Source organism: Herpailurus yagouaroundi, unplaced genomic scaffold (genome assembly GCF_014898765.1).
Source record: "Herpailurus yagouaroundi ecotype Mexico unplaced genomic scaffold, PumYag 159, whole genome shotgun sequence".
NCBI lineage: Eukaryota > Metazoa > Chordata > Mammalia > Carnivora > Felidae > Herpailurus > Herpailurus yagouaroundi.
In genome coordinates, this window is record NW_024412400.1 from 29,872,944 (window position 1) to 29,892,663 (window position 19,720).

The 19,720-nt window shown below is 44.0% G+C and overlaps 1 protein-coding gene across 1 annotated transcript in view; it reads left to right on the forward strand.

The window, feature by feature from the left end:
* LOC121033695 (inhibitor of carbonic anhydrase-like) overlaps positions 1-19,720 on the forward strand; it is a 54,011-nt gene that overhangs the window by 17,112 nt on the left and 17,179 nt on the right. Inside the window, exons 3-9 of the mRNA XM_040480229.1 lie at positions 8,298-8,406; positions 9,326-9,487; positions 10,694-10,850; positions 11,671-11,726; positions 15,272-15,450; positions 16,815-16,986; positions 17,890-18,032. Of these exons, the coding sequence (XP_040336163.1) occupies positions 8,298-8,406; positions 9,326-9,487; positions 10,694-10,850; positions 11,671-11,726; positions 15,272-15,450; positions 16,815-16,986; positions 17,890-18,032 (978 nt within the window). The remainder of the gene's footprint in view (positions 1-8,297; positions 8,407-9,325; positions 9,488-10,693; positions 10,851-11,670; positions 11,727-15,271; positions 15,451-16,814; positions 16,987-17,889; positions 18,033-19,720) is intronic.

Genomic DNA, 19,720 nt, shown 5'->3' on the forward strand with positions numbered 1-19,720 from the left:
CTGTACTTGTTAGTGTTTATTGCTTCATAACAACTTTCTTCCCACAGGAACTAGACCATGCTTTAAAGGAGAAGGAAATAAGCTAAAGACCTGAAAGTACAGGGACCGTGTAGAGAGAAAAATATAGGTGCTCAACATTCATTAATAGTAAAAGCAATAATAGTGATTAAACAACTAATAGAGAAGGATTCAGTGAAAATGCCAACAGGAAAGCTAAGCCAGAATTGCACTGGAGTCAGAAATAAGAAGCTGTCATATCACCATTATTATTTAACATTGTTTTTGGAATTTTCCAGTAATGCAATAAGATACAAAATACATATGAAGTAGAAAGAAACAAATAAAATATCAATATTTTCAGATGATTGCATGCCTGGAAAGTAGGGTAGAATCAAGAAAAATATTACTATAATGAACTATTGGGACCTCATCAAGATAAAAATCTGCATGGCAAAGGAAACAACAAAACTAAAAGGCAACTGATGGGATGGGAGAAGATATTTGCAAATGACTTATCAGATTAAAGGCTAGTATCCAAAATCTATGAAGAACTTATCAAACTCAACAACCCCCCCCCAAAAAACAATAATCCAGTGAAGAAATGGGCAAAAGACATGAATAGATACTTTTCTAGAGAAGACATCCAGATGGCTAGTAGACACACGAAAAAAGTGCTCAACATCACTCATCATCAGAGAAATACAAATCAAGAGCACAATGAAATAACCACCTCACACCAGTCAGAATGGCTAAAATTAACAACTCGGGCAACAACAGATGCTGGTGAGGGTGCAGAGAAAGAGGAACATTTTGCATTTGTGGTGGGAATGCAAACTGATGCAGCCACTCTGGGAAACAGTATGGAGGTTCCACAAAAAGTGAAAAATAGAATTACCCTACAATCCAGCAATTGCACTAAGTATTTATCCAAAGGATACAGGTATGCTGTTTCAAAGGGGCACACGTACCCCAATGTTTGGAAAGAGCCCAAATGTCCATCAACAGATGAATGGATAAAGAAGATGTGGTATATATATATATACATACACACACACACACACACACACACACACACACACACACAATGGAGTGTTATTTGGCAATCAAAAAAAAAAAAAAAAGAAATATTGCCATTTGCAACAACGTGGATGGAACTAGAGGGTATTATGCAAAGCAAAATTAGCCAGTCAGAGAAAGACAAATATCGTATGACTTCACTCATATGTGGAATTTAAGATACAAAACAGATTAACAGAAGGGAAGGGAAGCAAAAATAATATAAAAACATGGAGGGGGCAAAACAAGAGATTTAAAAAAAATTTTTTTTACCGTTTATTTTTGGGAGAGGGAAACAGAGTGTGAGTGGGGGAGGGGCAGAGAGAGAGGGAGACACAGAATCTGAAGCAGGCTACAGGCTCTGAGCTGTTAGCACAGAGCCCGACGCAGGGCTCAAATCCATGAGCAGTGGGATCATGACCTGAGCCAAAGTTAGAGGCCCAACCAACTGAACCACCCAGGCACCCCTAAGAGACTCTTAAATATAGACAACAAACTGAGGGTTGCTGGAGGGGTTGTGGGTGGAAGGATAGGTTAAATGGGCAAGGAGCATTAAGAAGGACACTTGTTGAGATGAGCACTGGGTGTTATATGCAGGGGATAAACCACTGGATTCTACTCCTGAAATTATTATTGCACTATATGCTAACTAACTTGGATGTAAATTAAAATGAAACAAAAAAACAAACTTAAAACCCAATAATAATGAGACAACCCAATTTTTTAAATAAGCAAAAGATTTGAACAGACATCCACTCACATACAGATGGCAAATTAGCACATAAAAATATATCCAAAGTTATTAGTCATTATAGAAATGCAAATCAAGACAATAGCACTACTTATGTACTAATATGGTCAAAATAAAATACACAGATCACATTAAGTGTTAATAAGGATTTAGAGCAACTGAAACCCTCAGATAGTGCTGGTGTGAATGCAAAATAGCATATCTAGAAAACAGTTTGGAACTTTCTCCTGACGTTAAATATACAATTACCATACTACCCTTTTTGTGTATCTACTCCCCCGCAAAATAAAAACATATGTCTACATAAGCACCTGTATGTTAATGTTTACAGTTGCTTTTTTCATAATGTTAAAATTAAAAACAATTCAAATGTCCATCAACTGGTTAACAAATAAACAAATTGTGGTACAAGTATAAAAAAAGAAAAATATTACTACAATTATTTATGAATGAATAAATTAGTTTGGCAAAAGATAAACATATCACAATGTCATTTTCATATACAACAGTCATTAGTTGGGGAAAAGTAACCCAAATTTATGACTTATTTTTATTTAAAATAATGTACTATAGGGGCACCTGGGTGGATCAGCTCATTGAGCGTCCAACTTCAGTTCAGGTCATGATGTCATGGTTCATGGGTTCGAGCCCCACACTGGGCTCTGGGGTGACAGTGTACAGCATGCTTAGGATTCTCTGTCCCATTCTCTTTGCGCCTCCCCTACTTGTGTGCTCTCTCTCTTTCTCTAAAATAAATAAACATTAAAAAAATTTAAATAACATACTATAATTCTATTATGCTACAATATAATCTACTATAATATAATAGAAAAATGTTTCAGGAAAAAAATCATGACAGATCTGCAAGATTTTAACAAATATAGATTCCACAGTGGAGGGACAACACACGACAGCCTTGTGAGAGTCCTCTCTCAGCACAGAGCCTGGCTCTCTCTCCCCTGTGGCCCAGCCTTCCTGTCCCAGTTGAGAAACTGGAGGTGAGGTCAGTGAGCTGAGGCTCACAGATCCTGAGGGATGTGGTGTAAACCCGGTTGGACCTGCCCTGCAGTCGTGGTGTTTCCTGTGTCATCAAGTCAGGCTATTTAGTCCTGAGAAGAGTGTTTTTTTAGAGAGAAAATGGAAGATGGCAGGGTAGGAGGACGCTGGGCTCACCGCATCCTGCTGACCACTTAGATTCCACCCACATCTGCCTAAATAACCCAGAAAACTGCCAGAAGACTAGCAGAATGGACTCTCCAGAGCCAAGCATAGACGAGAGGCCCACAGAAGAGGGGCCCCTCCTGAAGCAGACCACCGAAGGCAAAGTGAGCTGACTCTGCTCCTCCTGCCTCTGTGCACCTTGTGGATCCACCCCGGCTAATACGCCAGATCCCATCGAAGCAGTACCACAAGCCTGGCAGTGTGCAAGTAGCCCAGACAGAGGCCACACCACTCCACAGTGAGTCCTGCCCCTGGGAGAGGGGAAGATAAGGTACACACCAGTCTGACTGTGGCCCCAGCGGTGGGCTGGGGGGCAGACATCAGGTCTGACTGTGGCCCCGCCCACCAATGCAAGTTACTCCAGACAGCACAGAGGAAGAGCCCTGCAGTTCCTCGCCACTCCAGGGACTATCCAAAATGATGAAACGGAGGAATTCTCCTCAAAAGAAACTCCAGGAAGTAGCGACAGCTAACGAACTGATCAAAAATGATTTAAGCAATGTAACATAAAATGAATTTAAAGTAATAGTCATAAAATTAATCGCTGGGCTTGAAAAAAGTATAGAGGACAGCAGAGAAGCTATTACTACAGAGATCAAGGGATTAAGAAACAGTCAGGAGGAGCTAAAAAATGCTATAAATGAGCTGCAAAATAAAATGGAGGTGATCACAGCTTGGATTGAAGAGGCAGAGGAGAGAATAGGTGAATTAGAAGATAAAATTATGGAAAAAGAGGAAACTGAGAAAAAGAGAGAGAAAAAAATCCAAGAGTATGAGGGGAGAATTAGAGAACTAAGTGACACAATTAAATGTAATAACATACGCATAATTGGGATTCCAGAGGAGGAAGAGAGAGGGAAAGGTGCTGAAGGTGTACTTGAAATCATAGCTGAGAACTTCCCTGATCTGGGGAAGGAAAAAGTCATTGAAATCCAAGAGGCACAGAGAACTCCCTTCAGACATAACTTGAATCGATCTTCTGCACGACATATCATAGTCAAACTGGCAAAATACAAGGATAAAGAGAATATTCTGAAAGCAGCTAGGGATAAGCATGCTATAACATATAAAGGGAGACTGATAAGACTATGATGGATTTATCTACTGAAACTTGGCAGGCCAGAAAGGAATGGCAGGAAATCTTCAATGTGATGAACAGAAAAAATATGCAGCCGAGAATCCTTTATCCAGCAAGTCTTCTAGAATAGAAGGAGAGATAAAGGTCTTCCCAAACAAACAAAAACTGAAGGAATTCGTCACCACTAAACCAGCCCTACAAGAGATCCTAAGGGGGATCCTGTGAGACAAGGTACCAGAGGCATCACTACAAGCATGAAACCTACAGACATCACAATGACTCTAAACCCATATCTTTCTATAATAACACTGAATGTAAATGGATTAAATGCTCCAACCAAAAGACATAGGGTATCAGAATGGATAAAAAAACAAGACCCATCTATTTGCTGTCTACAAGAGATTCATTTTAGACCTGAGGACACCTTCAGATTGAAAGTGAGGGGATGGAGAACTATCTATCATGCTACTGGAAGTCAAAAGAAAGCTGGAGTAGCCATACTTATATCAGACAAATTAGACTTTAAATTAAAGGCTGTAACAAGAGATGAAGAAGGGCATTATATAATAATCACAGGTTCTATCCATCAGGAAGAGCTAACAATTATAAATGTCTATGTGCCGAATATGGGAGCCCCCAAATATATAAAACAATTAATCACAAACATAAGCAACCTTATTGATAAGAACGTGGTATGCAGGGGACTTTAGTACCCCACTTACAACAATGGATAGATCATCTAGACACAGGATCAATAAAGAAACAAGGGCCCTGAATGATACATTGGAACGGATGGACTTGACAGATATATTTAGAACTCTGCATCCCAGAGCAACAGCATATACTTTCTTCTCGAGTGCACATGGAACCTTCTACAAGAGAGATCACATACTGGGTCACAAAAGAGCCCTTCATAAGTATACAAGAATTGAGATCATACCATGCATACTTTCAGACCACAATGCTATGAAGCTTGAAATCAACCACAGGAGGGGCGCCTAGGTGGCACAGTCGGTTAAGCGTCCGACTTCAGCCAGGTCACGATCTCGCGGTCCGTGAGTTCGAGCCCCGCGTCAGGCTCTGGGCTGATGGCTCGGAGCCTGGAGCCTGTTTCCGATTCTGTGTCTCCCTCTCTTGCTGCCCCTCCCCCGTTCATGCTCTGTCTCTCTCTGTCCCAAAAATAAATAAATAAACGTTGAAAAAAAAGAAGTATCAAATAATTACAAAATCTTAAGAAAAAGCACATGGATAAGAATATAAATAGTATTTTATTTATTTAAAAAATTTTTTTAAAGTTTATTCATTTTTGAGAGATAGAGACAGAGTGTGAGTGGGGGAGGGGCAGAGAGAGAGGGAGACACAGAATCCAAAGCAGGCTCCAGGCTCTGAGCTGTCAGCACAGGGCCCAACGTGGGGCTCGAACCCACAAACTGTGAGATCATGACCTGAGCCAAAGTCGGATGCTCAACTGACTGAGCCACCCAGGCACCCCTATAAATAGTATTTTAAAAAAGAAAATTAGCAAGGGAGTGGTGGAGGCCTACCTGAAACTATAAAATATTTAAATAGCAGTGTTACAAAGACCAGGGTCCTGGTGCAGATGTTAGGAGGCCTGAAAGCAAACAAAATTCATACATATTCACAGCTTGCTATATATATATTCATCTATCTAGTTGTCTACATGATGTGATGCAGATGTCAGCTATGATCAATATCCAACATTAGGGCACTAGGGCCATAGGCTTAATAAATTTAGGTAAGATACATGTAGATTTACACAGATATGTATGATAAGGTATAGATTTACACTGATATGTGTGATAAGGCAAACTTTCTAAGTAAATGACTAAGAAAAGATTCTTTAGCGAGACAACTGGGTACCTCTTTTTTTTTTTTTTTTAATGTTTGTTTATTTAGTTTTGAGAGAGGTGGGGGGGAAGGGACAGAGAATCCCAAGTAGGCTCCGCACTGTCAGTATAGAGCTGGATGCGGGGCTCAAACTCACCAACCATGAGGTCATGACGTGAGCTGAAACCAAGAGTCGGACACTCAACCAACTGAGCCACCCAGGTGTCCCCTGGGTAACTCTTCAGCAACAAAATTAAGAGAAGTGTTTAATCCATTTACCAAACAAACTCTCAGTTTGACGCAATTTGACTAATATAGATAGACATAACAAGATAAATCACAGAGGTAGATAAGCTTGGAAATGTAAAAGTTTTAGATCTTTGACAAAAAAGATTTTAAGACCTTAAGCATACAAAAATATATTCACATCAACTATGACAAAACAGCATAATGTAAAAACTAGATTAAGATATCATTTAAATTTGTAAAAAATGCTTAAGGATAACAAGCTATAGACAAACCACTTGCAGAAAAGAAATTACAACTAGTAAAAGATATAAACAATAAAGGAAAAAATGTTCATACTTTTTAATGATCAAATGCAAATAAAGCCATTGTTTAAAAAAATTTTTTTAATGTTTATTTATTTTTGAGAGAAATAGAGAGAAACAGAGTGTGAGCAGGGGATGGGTAGACAGAAGAGGGAGAAACAGAATCCAAAGCAGGCTCTAGGCCCTGACCTGTCAGCACAGAGCCTGATGCAGGGCTCCAACGCACAAACCTGAGATCATGACCTGGGCCGAAGTCAGACTCTTAACGGACTGAGCCACCCGGGGCCCCTGAATAAAGCCATCCTTAAAGTAACAGTTTATACCTAGAAATGTAATAACATTTCTTAAATGATGGAATTTCTTGCTGGTAGGTTTCTGTGACATTAATATGCATTGTTATTGGTATTATGAATTATAAATTCTGTGTCATTTCTGGAAGACAATTGGGAAATATTCAGTAAGGGTCAAAAACATGAATACAAACTTTTATTTATTTTTTTTTCTAATTCATCTATGGGGGGGGGGGGATTGATTTGTTACAAGAATTTGACCTTATGCAGTTGCCGAAGCAGGTTATACAGTCTCTATTAAGACTACTGACTTTTCATAAGCCGTTGGAGCTTGAGGAGGAGGCAGCCAGGAAGGGAAGATGTAGGTAAAGTGGGGGAAGAGCAAGAACAATCTGGAACCACCAGTAATGAGCTGGAGCCCATGGGTATGAACTGAAACCCATGTATGTAATTGCTTCTGACCTTGATGGTATTCACTAGGCCCAGTGGCCTTCTTGTCCTTTTACCTTTATACTAAATGCCTCTTTTACCTAAGTTAATTTAAATTGAGTTCTGATACATGCAACAGAGTATTAATTATATACTATATATATAAATACATAAATAAAATTCATATGCAAGAAAAATGGGAGGAGGAAAAAGGAGGCAAGTATATAGAAACACAACACTAAATTCAGAAAAAGCCAAGTTACTTCAAATGTGAATTGATAAATGAATTTAAAAAATTATTTCTAAGGGCAGCTGGGTGGCTCAGTTGGTTAAGTGTCCAACTCCTGTTTTCAGCTCAGGTCATGATCTCATGGTTGTGAGATTGAGCCCCATGTCGGGCTCTGTGCTGATTGTGGAGCCTGCTTAAGATTCTCTCTCTCTCTCTCTCTCTCTCTCTCTCTCTCTCTCTCTCTCTCTCCCCCTCCCCTGCTCATTCTCTCTCTTTAAAAAAAAAAAAGGTTTCCATGATGGGTTGAGAAATGATCTACCTCACTTCTGAGAAGAGGCTGTGAGGTTGCTGCTTCTCACAAGAAGGAAGGAATCCTAGGCTGACAGATACTTGAAGAGAGAATCCAGATCTGTGAGTGCAAGCCATAACTTCTTATGGATGGAAATATTTGACAATTCACTCACTCACTTCTCCAACAAACATTTATTGAACACTTACCTATAGGAGGTGCTTCTCTAGGTTCTGAGATACAGGAGGAAAAAGCCAACCAAACAAAAAAAGTATCCCCACCTTGGTGGAGCTTGCATTCCAAAGGGGAAGAGAATTTACAATGAATGGTTGTCAGGTGGTTGACTGAAGGAAAAAGCAAAGGGGGAGCTCAGCGTTTGTGCATGGAGTGGTTGTATTAAGATGTGGTTGGAGAGAGCGTTGCTGAGAAGGTGACATTTGAGTGGACAATAATGAGGGAATGAGGTCTGACCCATGCAGACATCTATGGGTCAAGTGTCCCTGGCAGAGGGCTAGGTTAGGGGCTCCATTCATGGTCTGGTCTCTTCTCTTTCAGGCAAATGAAGCAGATGCTGTGACTGTCGAAGGAGGTTTGGTGTTTGAGGCAGGCCTGCTCCCCTTTAACCTGAAGCCCATCATGGCAGAATTCTTTGGGTCAAAAGATGGTGCGTTCTCCCTGGGGTCCCAGGTCTCTGGTCTGACACTGCAGCCATAGGGGGAGGCAGGGTCTCTGTCAGCCTGTAGGGAACAGAGTTGCTGGAGCTCTTTGGATTGAAGGAGTCTGTCATCTATGCTGACCTACAAGGGCTAGAATGTTGACTCTCCCTGGGAAATTGTGAACTGTATGCATCCTGATCGAAATGCCCTTGGTACTACTGGATAAGAGGGGGCAGTGCTGTCCAGAGTCCATCACTTACCCAGTGGGGTTGCACCATTGAGAGGCCCTTCTCTGGAGACACACAGATCTGGACAGCCTCTTCGCTGTGCTAATTCCCCTGCAGTTGCTACAGAACATGGATCTGTGAATGATGTGAGGAGAGATTTGGGGGGAGTTGAAGAATAAGGCTTTGCCTCCTCCCATACTTGTCCATAACTGTCATCAGTGGGTACATGAGCACAGCCCACCTCAATCTGTGTCCAACTTTCAGGGCTCTGTCAAAATCCCGGGGTCACCCCTGCATCCTGCCTCTCACACCTTTACCATTGTGTCTGGGCTGCAGGCAAAGAAACAGAGAAAGGAGAAAAGCCTTTGGGGAGAAACAGTAACATCACAATGACTGGGAGCTGAAGGTCTCCCTAAGAATGCCCTGCAGGCCCTGTAGTAGCCGGTGGCCCCAACCCCACGTCTCCATTGGCTACAAGGGGCTGGCTTAAAGGAACTAGTGTTCATTGCCCTGAAAATGGACTCCCCCCACCCCACTCCTGTTAATCAAAGGCCAATTTTTTTCTTTTTTCACCTGTTCACCAGGAGATGGTGCAGGTCCTAGGATTTCCTGAAATTCCCCATTGCACACACTCTGGAAGATTAGTTAGCAATAATGTGGTGTCTTCCTTTGGTCCTCCTGTCACTCTGTTCCTTTGCAGATCCACAAACCTACCATTATGCTGTAGCTGTGGTGAAGAAGGACAGCGACTTCCAGCTGAACCAGCTCCGAGGCAAGAAGTCTTGCCACACGGGCCTAGGATGGTCTGCTGGGTGGAACATCCCCATTGGGGTACTTCTTCCTTCTGACTCCATTGAAAGAGGTAGGCTTGCTAGGGCTGGGTGCCCTCAGGCAGGACTCCTACGCCAGTCACCCACATAGATTGTGTTGGGGCCATATAATCACTATCAGGCGCTGAGTTTCATGAACTACAAGGTGAGGAGAGGACAGCCTGATTTAAATGTGACTAGCTGGGTTTGCTGCACCAGCGACCCTCGGGAACTGGCAGCTGAGTCTTCTCTTGGCAAAGGTCCCTTGGTCTCTGAGCTTCTGAAAGCCCCACATTCATTGTAACCCCAGCAGTTTGCCTTGACAAGGGCCATCCCTGGGGCTTATGAGAAAGGGGAACTCCCTTCCAGCTTCCCAGGAAGGCTCACTAGGGATTATAGTCACACCACCGGCAGTCAGGCCTCAGTGCCTGGGGTGAGGGTTTGGGATGGGGGCAAGAAGTGAGGAGCAGACTGGAGCCAAGAATTTTTTATGTCCTTTTTGTTCAGTTATGATGAGCCAAGGGAGTCTAGGGTGCCTTGTTAGCCTTTGAAAGATGATGGGCAAATCTTTCTGTGCTTTTGATCCCTGCCAACTCTGCAGCATCCATGTTTTGCCTGTGATAGAAACAAGGGGCTTTTGGGGTCAGATGGAGTGCCAAAGCCTGGGCCATAGCTCTGGCCGTGTTTGCCCTTTCTTGGGGTCTCTTTTGCCTCCATGTCTGACACTGCTGGACATCTGTCTGAAAAGTTATGACTGTTGGCCTACCCCCTACCAACCACCAGGCAAATTATCCCAACCCTCTCCCATGGATTCCTGGAACTACCATCAACTACCATAGCTCCTGGATCCAAAGGGGAGAGGGGTGGGTGGGACCATGTCCCGAAGTAAGAAAGGGCAATTGGAGCTCCTGCAGTGTTTAGAGTTCTGTCTGCCACACCTAGAGCCTCCATGGTGGTGAGTTAACAAGGTGAGCGGTCCCTTGGTTCAGTGTAGGTAGGTGGCTCTCTGCAGTGGACATGCTAGGGACCCCAGGCCCACACATTGGTGTGATGTCTGAACACATGGGGACCCTGGGCCATCCACTTCTTTGGCTATGGGCACTGTTGGCCACCTCTGGACATCTGCTTCCTTAGGACAGTCTTGGGAAGTATGTACAGCCTCAGGGGATCTCACAGAGGGCCACTCACTCACACACATACACAACCCAGAGGCCCCCAGCCAGTTCATGCCCTGAGGTCCATATGTCTGTGTTGAGCAGCCACAGCAGAAATGGCCGAGTTCTTCTCCAGCAGCTGTGTCCCCTGTGCGAACAGGACAGCGTTCCCCAGACTGTGTCAACTGTGTGTGGGGAAAGGGACAGACAAGTGTGCCTGCTCCTTCCAGGAACCGTACTTCGGCTACTCAGGTGCCTTCAAGTGAGTGGGGCCCCTCTGCTTCTCCTCACCCTGATGATGGGGAAACTAAGGCACAGGGAATAGACAGGGCCTGCTCAGACCACCTAGGGTGTCAGTGTGAAACCCAGGGTCCTGAGTGCCTCCCATGGCCCACCCTCACTCCTAACCATCCTGAGGAGCAGCCTTCTGTGTGGGAGCCCCTCTTTGCCCCCAGGGAGCCTGTGTTCTCCTCCTGGACCAGGGAGGGCTTGGGGAACAGACCTATCTCTAGGTCTCTGGGATCCACACACACAGGCTTGGGCTTCCAGCTGGGCCAAAGGCCAAGACCTCCCAGCTTGCTTATTTCTGGCAGAGCATCTCCTTGTGTCAGGGACATGTGCTCGCCTCTCCCCACCTCCCTCCCAGCCCTCTGCAGGCACCTTTCCATGTCTGTAAGAGAAATAGCTACTGGTCAAAACCAGAACAAAACTGGCTGGGAATCCAAGGCTATCCTGAGTTTTTATCCTCCATGTATTGGGCTTTATTAAAAAAAAAAAAAATCAATCACTTTAGGCTGCCTTTGAAGGGGAAAGTGCGGGTCCTTCCTTCACACCATCCCTCCCTAGAATCACCTGGGTTGTGGCTTACAGAGCTCCTGCCTACCTTAGACCCGGGTTGGCTGTGGAGTTTCAAAAGCCCCTCAGACAGGGCCATTGCCTCTGTGAGGACACACTGAAGTCTGGGAAACTGTGGGCAAAGCCGCGTGAGCCAGTGGTCAGGGCAGAGCCTCAGAGGGGTTGCCAGGGCAGGGGTGAGCCCAAGTCACGGACAGTGGCCTGACTATCGCTTTCCCGTTCCTCAGGTGTCTGCAGGATGGTGTGGGGGATGTGGCCTTCGTGAGGCATATGACAGTGTTTGGTAAGTGCTGGATGGAGGGAGAATCATGTGAGCCATACCCTGGCCAGGGGAACTGGTTCTTACCTGAAAGTTTCCTAACATCTAGAGATGGGTGATGACAAGACCGTTAATGATACAGGAGAGTTTCTGTATAAAAATCATTTCTGTTATTTGTACTTGGTTTAGTGTTCAATTTGTTCAGTTTGCAAATCTACTAAATGAATTGAAACAGTATTTACCAATTAATAAGACAAGTTGTAATAATTCAATTCTCTTAGCCACTGCAATATCCATTTCAAATGTAATCACATTCTCCCGAATTCTTCAGTATAAATGGCTCCTAAATGCTTCAAACACCTTAAACAAACACACAAATTATTATAATGATTTCAGAACTTATTAGCACATCTACAACTAGAGGTGTTGCAAAAGCATTATTACTGTGGACAAAAATATATTTATTTTGTGTTTCTACATTGAAAAAATAAACCCTTTTAAGCGTTTTGGGCCGGATCGCCTGGGTGGCTCAGTCGGTTGAGCCGCCGACTTCGGCTCAAGTCATGAACTCACTGATTGTGAGTTTGAGCCCCACATTGGCCTCTGTGCTGACAGCTCAGAGCCTGGAGCCTGCTTTGGATCTTGTGTCTCCTCTCTCTGTTGCTCCCCCACTTTCTCATTCTCTCTCAAAAATAAAGATTAAAAATTAAAAAAAAAAAAAGAGTTTTGGGCCATTTACCAGAAAGAAACAAAAAAACCAAAATAATATTTCAGGCAAATTGAAGTTACAGAATCTGGGTTTTGTTTTGTAACCAATCAAATTTCTATCACATGCAGAATACACTTGCATTGTTCAAGATGTTTAAACCAAATGAATATTCAGTATGCTAGGTTCACTTTTAAGATAAATGTCTGCTACCTCAAAGGAAACTTTAAGTCATCACTTTTCACAGAGCTCCTTACAACACAGTGTCTTTCTCTAGCATGAAAGAGGAGTTCAAGGTCCTTTGTTGCTTTGTTCAGCTATTCACAATTCACAGTCCCCTCATTATTACACACTGACCTGGTTTGTTAGCATTTTGGCAACTGACGCATGTCTTATTAATAATCAGTAAATTTGATTAGTGGGGTCATTCATGGGTTTCATTTCCCAGAATCAAGTTGTTCCAGATAATTGTCATTGTTATTTCCTCTGGTTGCTCAAGTGGTCACAGTTACTATGCCAGTGGGCAGAGTCTCCTAACACTCACCCTGAAGCATTTGAAAACATCTTCACTTTCTGAAAACAACAGGTTGTCCCAGCTTGTCCTCATTTACTTTTACTGAAAGTCATTTGCCTGCTAATATAGATCACTCATTGCCTTTGAAAAAAAAGTTAATTTATTTACTTTGAGAGAGAAAGAGAAAGAGAGAGAGACAGAGAGAGTCAGCAGGGGAGGGGCAGAGAGAGAGAGGACAGAGGGTCCAAAGCAGGCTCTGTTCTGACAGCAGCGAGCCCAATGCAGGGCTTGAACTCATGAACTGTGAGATCATGACCTGAGCCAAAGTCGGACACTTAACCAACTGAGCCACCCAGGAACCCCCACTCATTGCCTTTTAAGTAGAAGTTTATAAGAGACTATCCATCAAGGGGCGCCTGGGTGGCGCAGTCGGTTAAGCGTCCGACTTCAGCCAGGTCACGATCTCACGGTTCATGAGTTCGAGCCCCGCGTCGGGCTCTGGGCTGATGGCTCAGAGCCTGGAGCCTGTTTCCGATTCTGTGTCTCCCTCCCTCTCTGCCCCTCCCCCGTTCATGCTCTGTCTCTCTCTGTCCCAAAAATAAATAAACGTTGAAAAAAAAATTAAAAAAAAAAAGAGACTATCCATCAGGCTTTTGGGGTACAAGTGAGTGTTGGGGAGCTGCTGCTACCACTGGGACCTTAAGGTAAAGTTCTTTCTTTCTGGAGCTATTAGACCATATTGATTTTTTAAATTGAATTCTGATATTACTAAATCATTAAAATTTTTTCTTTCAATATAAAGATTTAAAATGTATTTTCTCTTCGACATACCTAATTAAAATTGTAACCTTATACAAGAACTCTAATTGTACTCCTTCTCTTTCAGTGTGAGAGTTGATGAACCCCAAAGTCCTTCTCTATGAGTTTTCTAGGGCTGCCGTGACAAAATACCACAAACTGGGTGGCTTAAGCAATAGAAGTTTATTGTCTCATAGTTTGAGAGGCTAGAAGTCCAAGATCAAGGTGTGAGTAGGGTGGGTTCCTTCTGGAGGTTCTGAGGGGGAATCTGTTCTTTGCCACTCCCCTAGCTTTCTGGTGGTTTGCCGGCAATCTTTGGTGTCCCTTGGCTTGTGGTCACACCGGCCCAACCTAAGTCCTTCTCTTCACATGGCATTCTCCCTGCGTGTGTATCATTTTTATCAGCATACCAGTCATGCTGGAGTAGGGGCTCACACTACTGTAGTGTGACCTCATCTTAGCTAATGACAGCTGCAATGACTCTATTTCCAAGTAAGGCCACATTCTCAGGTAACGGGCATTTAGGACTTCAATATAGGAATTTCAGGGGACACAATTCAACCCAGAACACTTTCAAATACCAAACAGTCTGTTTCCCTCACAAGGTTTTCTGGCCCTCTTTGTACCTGTAGAGTACCCTGACTGGGGCCCTATGCCTCCTTCAACTCTTTCACCACCTTTCCCCAGCAGGCTCTGCCTCCAGGGGAGGACTGCCATTTTAGTGGGGGACCTGGATTGTCCTCGCATGGTGATGCATCAGCCTCAGACTAGCTGACAAGTTACCTTGACTCTCCAAGCCTACGTTTCCTCATCTCTAGAATGGCATCATCATATCACTGGCCTCCCCAGTTGCTATGAGGATTAAATGAAAGCCTTCAGCACAGTCTTTGGTGTGCTGTGAGTGCTCAGAAAACATTTGCTGTCATCATTCATATCGGCAGAGTTACAGATGTGTGGGTAGTCAGAGGGGTCCTGGGCCAAACAGGCTTCCCGGCCCCGGGTCTATCTGCAGTGAGAACCAGTCATTTCACCTCCTGAGGCCTCAGGTTCCTCATATGTATAAAACGTATGTGGAAAAAATTTTCTTTTAGTCCTCTTTAGGTTGTTAAAAAATTATTAAAGACAAATTAGGTGATACAAACACATTTTAACATTTCATGAAGTTGACAGTCTCCTTTTGGAGAGCTGAAAAATGGGGTGGAAGTCAGGGAGCTTCTATAAATGAATAAAGGACAAGGAAGAGACAAATAGACTATTGACTGGGGCCATATAGTCAACTTTGTCTAGGTTAGAAGGCCCAGGGTTGGCTTGGTGTTTGGGGACTTGCTGATTTGAATAGACTTTGTTTCTGGTCAAGCAGAGCATTTACAGGGACACAAAAGCTGATCTAAATTTTGGTTTACTTATGTGGTACCTCGGCAGGACTAGCTCCATCTTGGGCCTAGAAAGTTATTACAATAAGGTCAAATAGTGTCTGTGATTCAGGGAGCAGCAGGGACCACAGCTCATAGCTCTGTCTACAGTTGGCTCATCTGGGCTTTCTTCCCCCAGAGAACCTGCCAAACAAAGTCGACAGGGACCAGTATGAGCTGCTCTGCCTGGACAACTCCCGGAAGTCAGTGGATGAATACAAGGACTGTCACCTGGCCCATTTCCCTTCTCATGCTGTCGTGGCTCGAAAGGTGGGGGGCAAGGAGGACTTGATCTGGGAGCTTCTCAACCAGGCCCAGGTATTCCCACCCACCATCCTCCCTTCCTGCTTGGGGGAGGGGGTGTCTCTGCTTGGATTTGGGCCATTTTCCTACCTTCCCTTCTAGCTACTCTGGAAGTTCTTCTGGGTGTAGGACAGGAACCATGTCACACATCATCTGCTCACTGAAAAGCCACTCAGTCTGTATATGTTACAGACAGCAGAGGCCATAAAACCCTCACCTTATATCATTGACCTCCTGGTCCAAAGACTCTATAGAAGTGCCTCATTGCTCCCTTTTTTTCTTTTCAGTTCTAAAGGGTCCTCACGATGCAGGGCAGGTGCCCCTCCTCTATGGAGTATTTTCCTATTATCTTACTGGCATGTGATCCTGCCCTCCTGACTTCCCTCAGTGGCAGGTTCTCTCGCCATGAGCGTTCTCTCTGTCTGGTGTTGGTGGCAGCCTCTCCCATCCAGCCCTTATTCATCCCCTGACCCCTCTCTCTTGGCGCTCCCTGCTCAGCACTGGGGATTCAGAGATGAAGGGCACAATGACTTGCCCTTGAGTTGCTCCCAGATGAGTGTGGGAGACATGATGAATATACATACAATCACCAGATGAAATGGTACAACCTTGGGGACCTGGATTGTGTACGTTGTAGAGGTCAGAGGAACTAATTTGTAGGGTATATCTGGGAAGATTCTTGAGCCCTGGGAAGTAAGCTGTATGTACCCCTAGGAAGTACAGGAGGTTGCCAGAGGTCACATTTCATGTACAGCCACTGCAAAAGCAAAAAGTGGACAGACATTGGAAAGACCTTGGGGGTAGGTACAATAGTCAGGAATGGCTTTGGGCCAGCTAGTGGGAGTTGTAGGCAAAGGGCCCTTCCATTGTTTGGAGGCCAGAAAGTTTCCAGCTGGTCCTTCAGTGGTAGGCCTGAGGTAGGAGAGGAGCCCAGGACTCCTGATGTCCAGGCTCAGTGGCAGGTGCTGGACCACTAGCCTCTCTAGGACAAAGACCACTAGAGCCACTAGAGCCACTAATGGCCAGGAATAAGGCAGCTTTCACTGCCTGTCACATGGGAACATGACACTGGGGAGGAGCAGCTGCCTGGCATACAGCAACCTGTACCTCTTGGTGCGAATCTCAGGGGGACAGCCCCTGGCAGTTTCCCTGAAGCCGCACATGGCAGACCAGCTGGGATTTGGGTAAAGTATTCCCTGGAGAGAGACATGAGAAGCCCAGGAACCACAGGGACGTTGGTGGGCCAGGCGCTTTGTCTTTACTCTCAGGTGCTCATGTTTTTTCGCTTTCAGTTTTCCTTATTTGGTTTTGGGTTTGTTTTCCCTTTCCCTTGCTATGCCAGCCTCCCTCCTTCTCTGTTTGTTTTATCCTTTGAACAGGAACATTTTGGAAAAGACAAGTCAACAGAATTCCAGCTCTTTGCCTCTCCTCATGGGAAGGACTTGCTGTTTACAGATGCTACCGATGGGTTTTTAAGAGTCCCTCCTAAGATGGATGCCAAGCTATACCTGGGATACAAATATTTTGCTGCCATTCAGCGTCTAAGGATAGGTGTGTAAGGTCCTGGGAGGGCAGCAGAGCAGGAAAGCCAGAGAAGTTTTCCCAGTGCCTGCAAGCCTCACCCTACCCAACCTTCACTAGCCCGTGGAGCCTAAGGGAGCTACCAACTCCCAGGGGTTAGTGAGGGGATTTTCTGCTGAGCTGCACCAAAGGCCTGAATTATGAGATCACAAAAGGGTTTTGAAGACCTTCAGGTTACAGTCAGTTTGAAGTAATGATGGTTCTCAGTCCTGTGTATTAACCAGGGTCACCTTCCCAGTGCCCAGGAGAAATAACACATCCCAAACTGATGTGGGAACATGGCCTCTGCCACTATTAGGAATGAAACTAGGATGTCAGAGGGTGTTAATTCAGCTCTTGCCTTCCTCTGGATCCCTATGGCTCATTTTTTCTTTCTTTCCTTCCTTATTTTTTTCTTCATTTAGTCAACCAATAGTTATTGAGTACCTACAAAAGCCACTGTGTTAGATGTGGGTATACTGTGGTGAGCAGATATTGGGTGAGGGGAGAACAATTAGGCCCACCCCAAAGATAACACATGACTACCAACTAGGGAATGCTGCTGGATGGGCGAACCCAGTCCTGTCAGAGAAAACCCCGGAAGGTCCTGACCTGGGCTGGTGCTCAGAAAGGCCTCCCCTCAGAAGGGTGTACTTGAGGAGGTGAGGTCAATAGGCAGAGGGACTGCTCTGCCTTCATTGTTCCTTCCGAGTACTGAGTTCCCCATTTCTCCCAGAGGGTGATAGGCAGGGAATGAGCAGGGATGTCTCATGCCCACTCTGCTGCTGTCAGTGAGGACACCATTGGGCAGCCATTCTGCAGTCAGTGGCACTAACCTCCCAGACGTATGTGAGGACTTATTTTGCATGCTGGGCTTTTCTCCACCTGTCCTAGGTGTGGAAGACTCCCAGAGGGTGCTGTGGTGTGCAGTGGGCCACCATGAGAGGGTCAAGTGCGATGAGTGGAGTGCTGTAAGTGGTGGCGCCTTACAGTGTACCATGGAGGAGACCATTGAGAACTGCATTGCTGCCATAGTGGTAAGGAGGGCCCTACCTCCACAGCTGGGCTTGGACACCCAGATACATGGCCTCTCTGCCCTTTTCCCATATGTCTTCCTGTCAGCCATGAGGCTAAGATGTACCTGTTGTGTGCTGCCCCACCCCCTCCTCAGCCCCATGCAACTCCACCTAATGCACCCCTCCAGCTCAGGCTGGCCCAAGACCCAGACTCCTTAGGTACTTAGCTCTGGAGTCCTGGGAGCTTTGGGAAGTGGGGTGGCATCCCAGGGTGTGGATTATGAAAGCAAATCAGCCTTCTCAGTCCTTGAGTCATTAAGTTTAACTTTTTTCTGGTGCCAAAAATATTACATGCTACAAGAGAAATGAAAGACAAATAAAATCATTCACAACATCATAACTCAGAGATCATGATCACATAATTTCTGAGTTATGAAGTTGTGTTGTTATTAACTTTCCTTTCTCTAAGAGCAGACAATATTTTTGTGATTAGAAAAAATAAATTTATGGGGCACCTGGGTGGCTCAGTCATTTGAGCTTTTGACTTCTGCTCAGATCATGATCTTGTGGTTAATGAGTTTGAGCCCCACATCGGGCTTGCTGCTGTCAGCCTGTCAGCGCAGAGCCTGCTCCTGTCCCCTCACTTTGCCCCCTCCCCCACTGGCACTCTCTCAAAAATACATTAACATTAAAAAAAAAAAGAAAATTATAAATAAAATACTAAAAAATTGACAGAAACCTAGGAGACACACAGTCTTCTTGAAGAAAGAAGATCTGTATTTTGGTAAGCCTTCCTGGGAATAACCCGTACATTAAGATCTGGCAATTTATACAGTCTCCTAAATTTGTCGGTTACAAAGATTAAATGAATTTGAGTGCTCGGGACATTGCCTAGAATATAGTAAGCAGCCAATAAATGTTATCTATTGTTATTATTATTTAAAGTCAGCACAGAAGGTGTACTTTCTTAGATAATGAAATATTTGTTTAAAATATATTTTTAATGGCTGCATAATATTCCACCAAGTATTTCAGCCTCAATTTATTTAACTAATTTCTAAATGCCTACATCTGATTTATTCTCAAATCCTTTGATATTGTAGATAATATGGATTGAATATTTTTGTTCTATGACCTCAGTATTTCCGGGTGTATCTTTAGTAGTAATGATAGCTAATATTTGTGAAGCTACTTACTATGAGCCAAGTATGTTTATGAGCTCTTATCTTGTATTAACTCATTTAATCCTCACAATAAGCTCATGAGCCCATTTTATGGATGAAAAAAGTATACAGAATAGTTTTGAGGTATGTGTCCTTTAAAATAGTCAGATCCTAGAGACTGTGTGGTATAGTGGTCCTGAGCTAAGGAATGAAACTATGTTTTAGTCTTAGTGACTGTCTATTAGAGGAATTATTTAAGCTGTCTCTGATCTAGTTCACTAATGTATAAAAGGGGAGGATTATAGTACCTACCTTGTTGGATTTTGTGAGGAATACATGAGATAATCACTGGAAGGTGTTTCAAAAGGACCTGGCGTATAGTAAGGGCTTGGTAAGTTTTTGTTTCTATAGTTGCTACTATTTTAAGATAAATTTCTAGTAAGGCAGGTAATAGATCAAAAGCGAAGCATGTGTATGTATCTGTGTGTTTTTATCACAGTGACCTTATCTATACATTTTTTGCTCTGCTGTTGGAAAATTTCATTG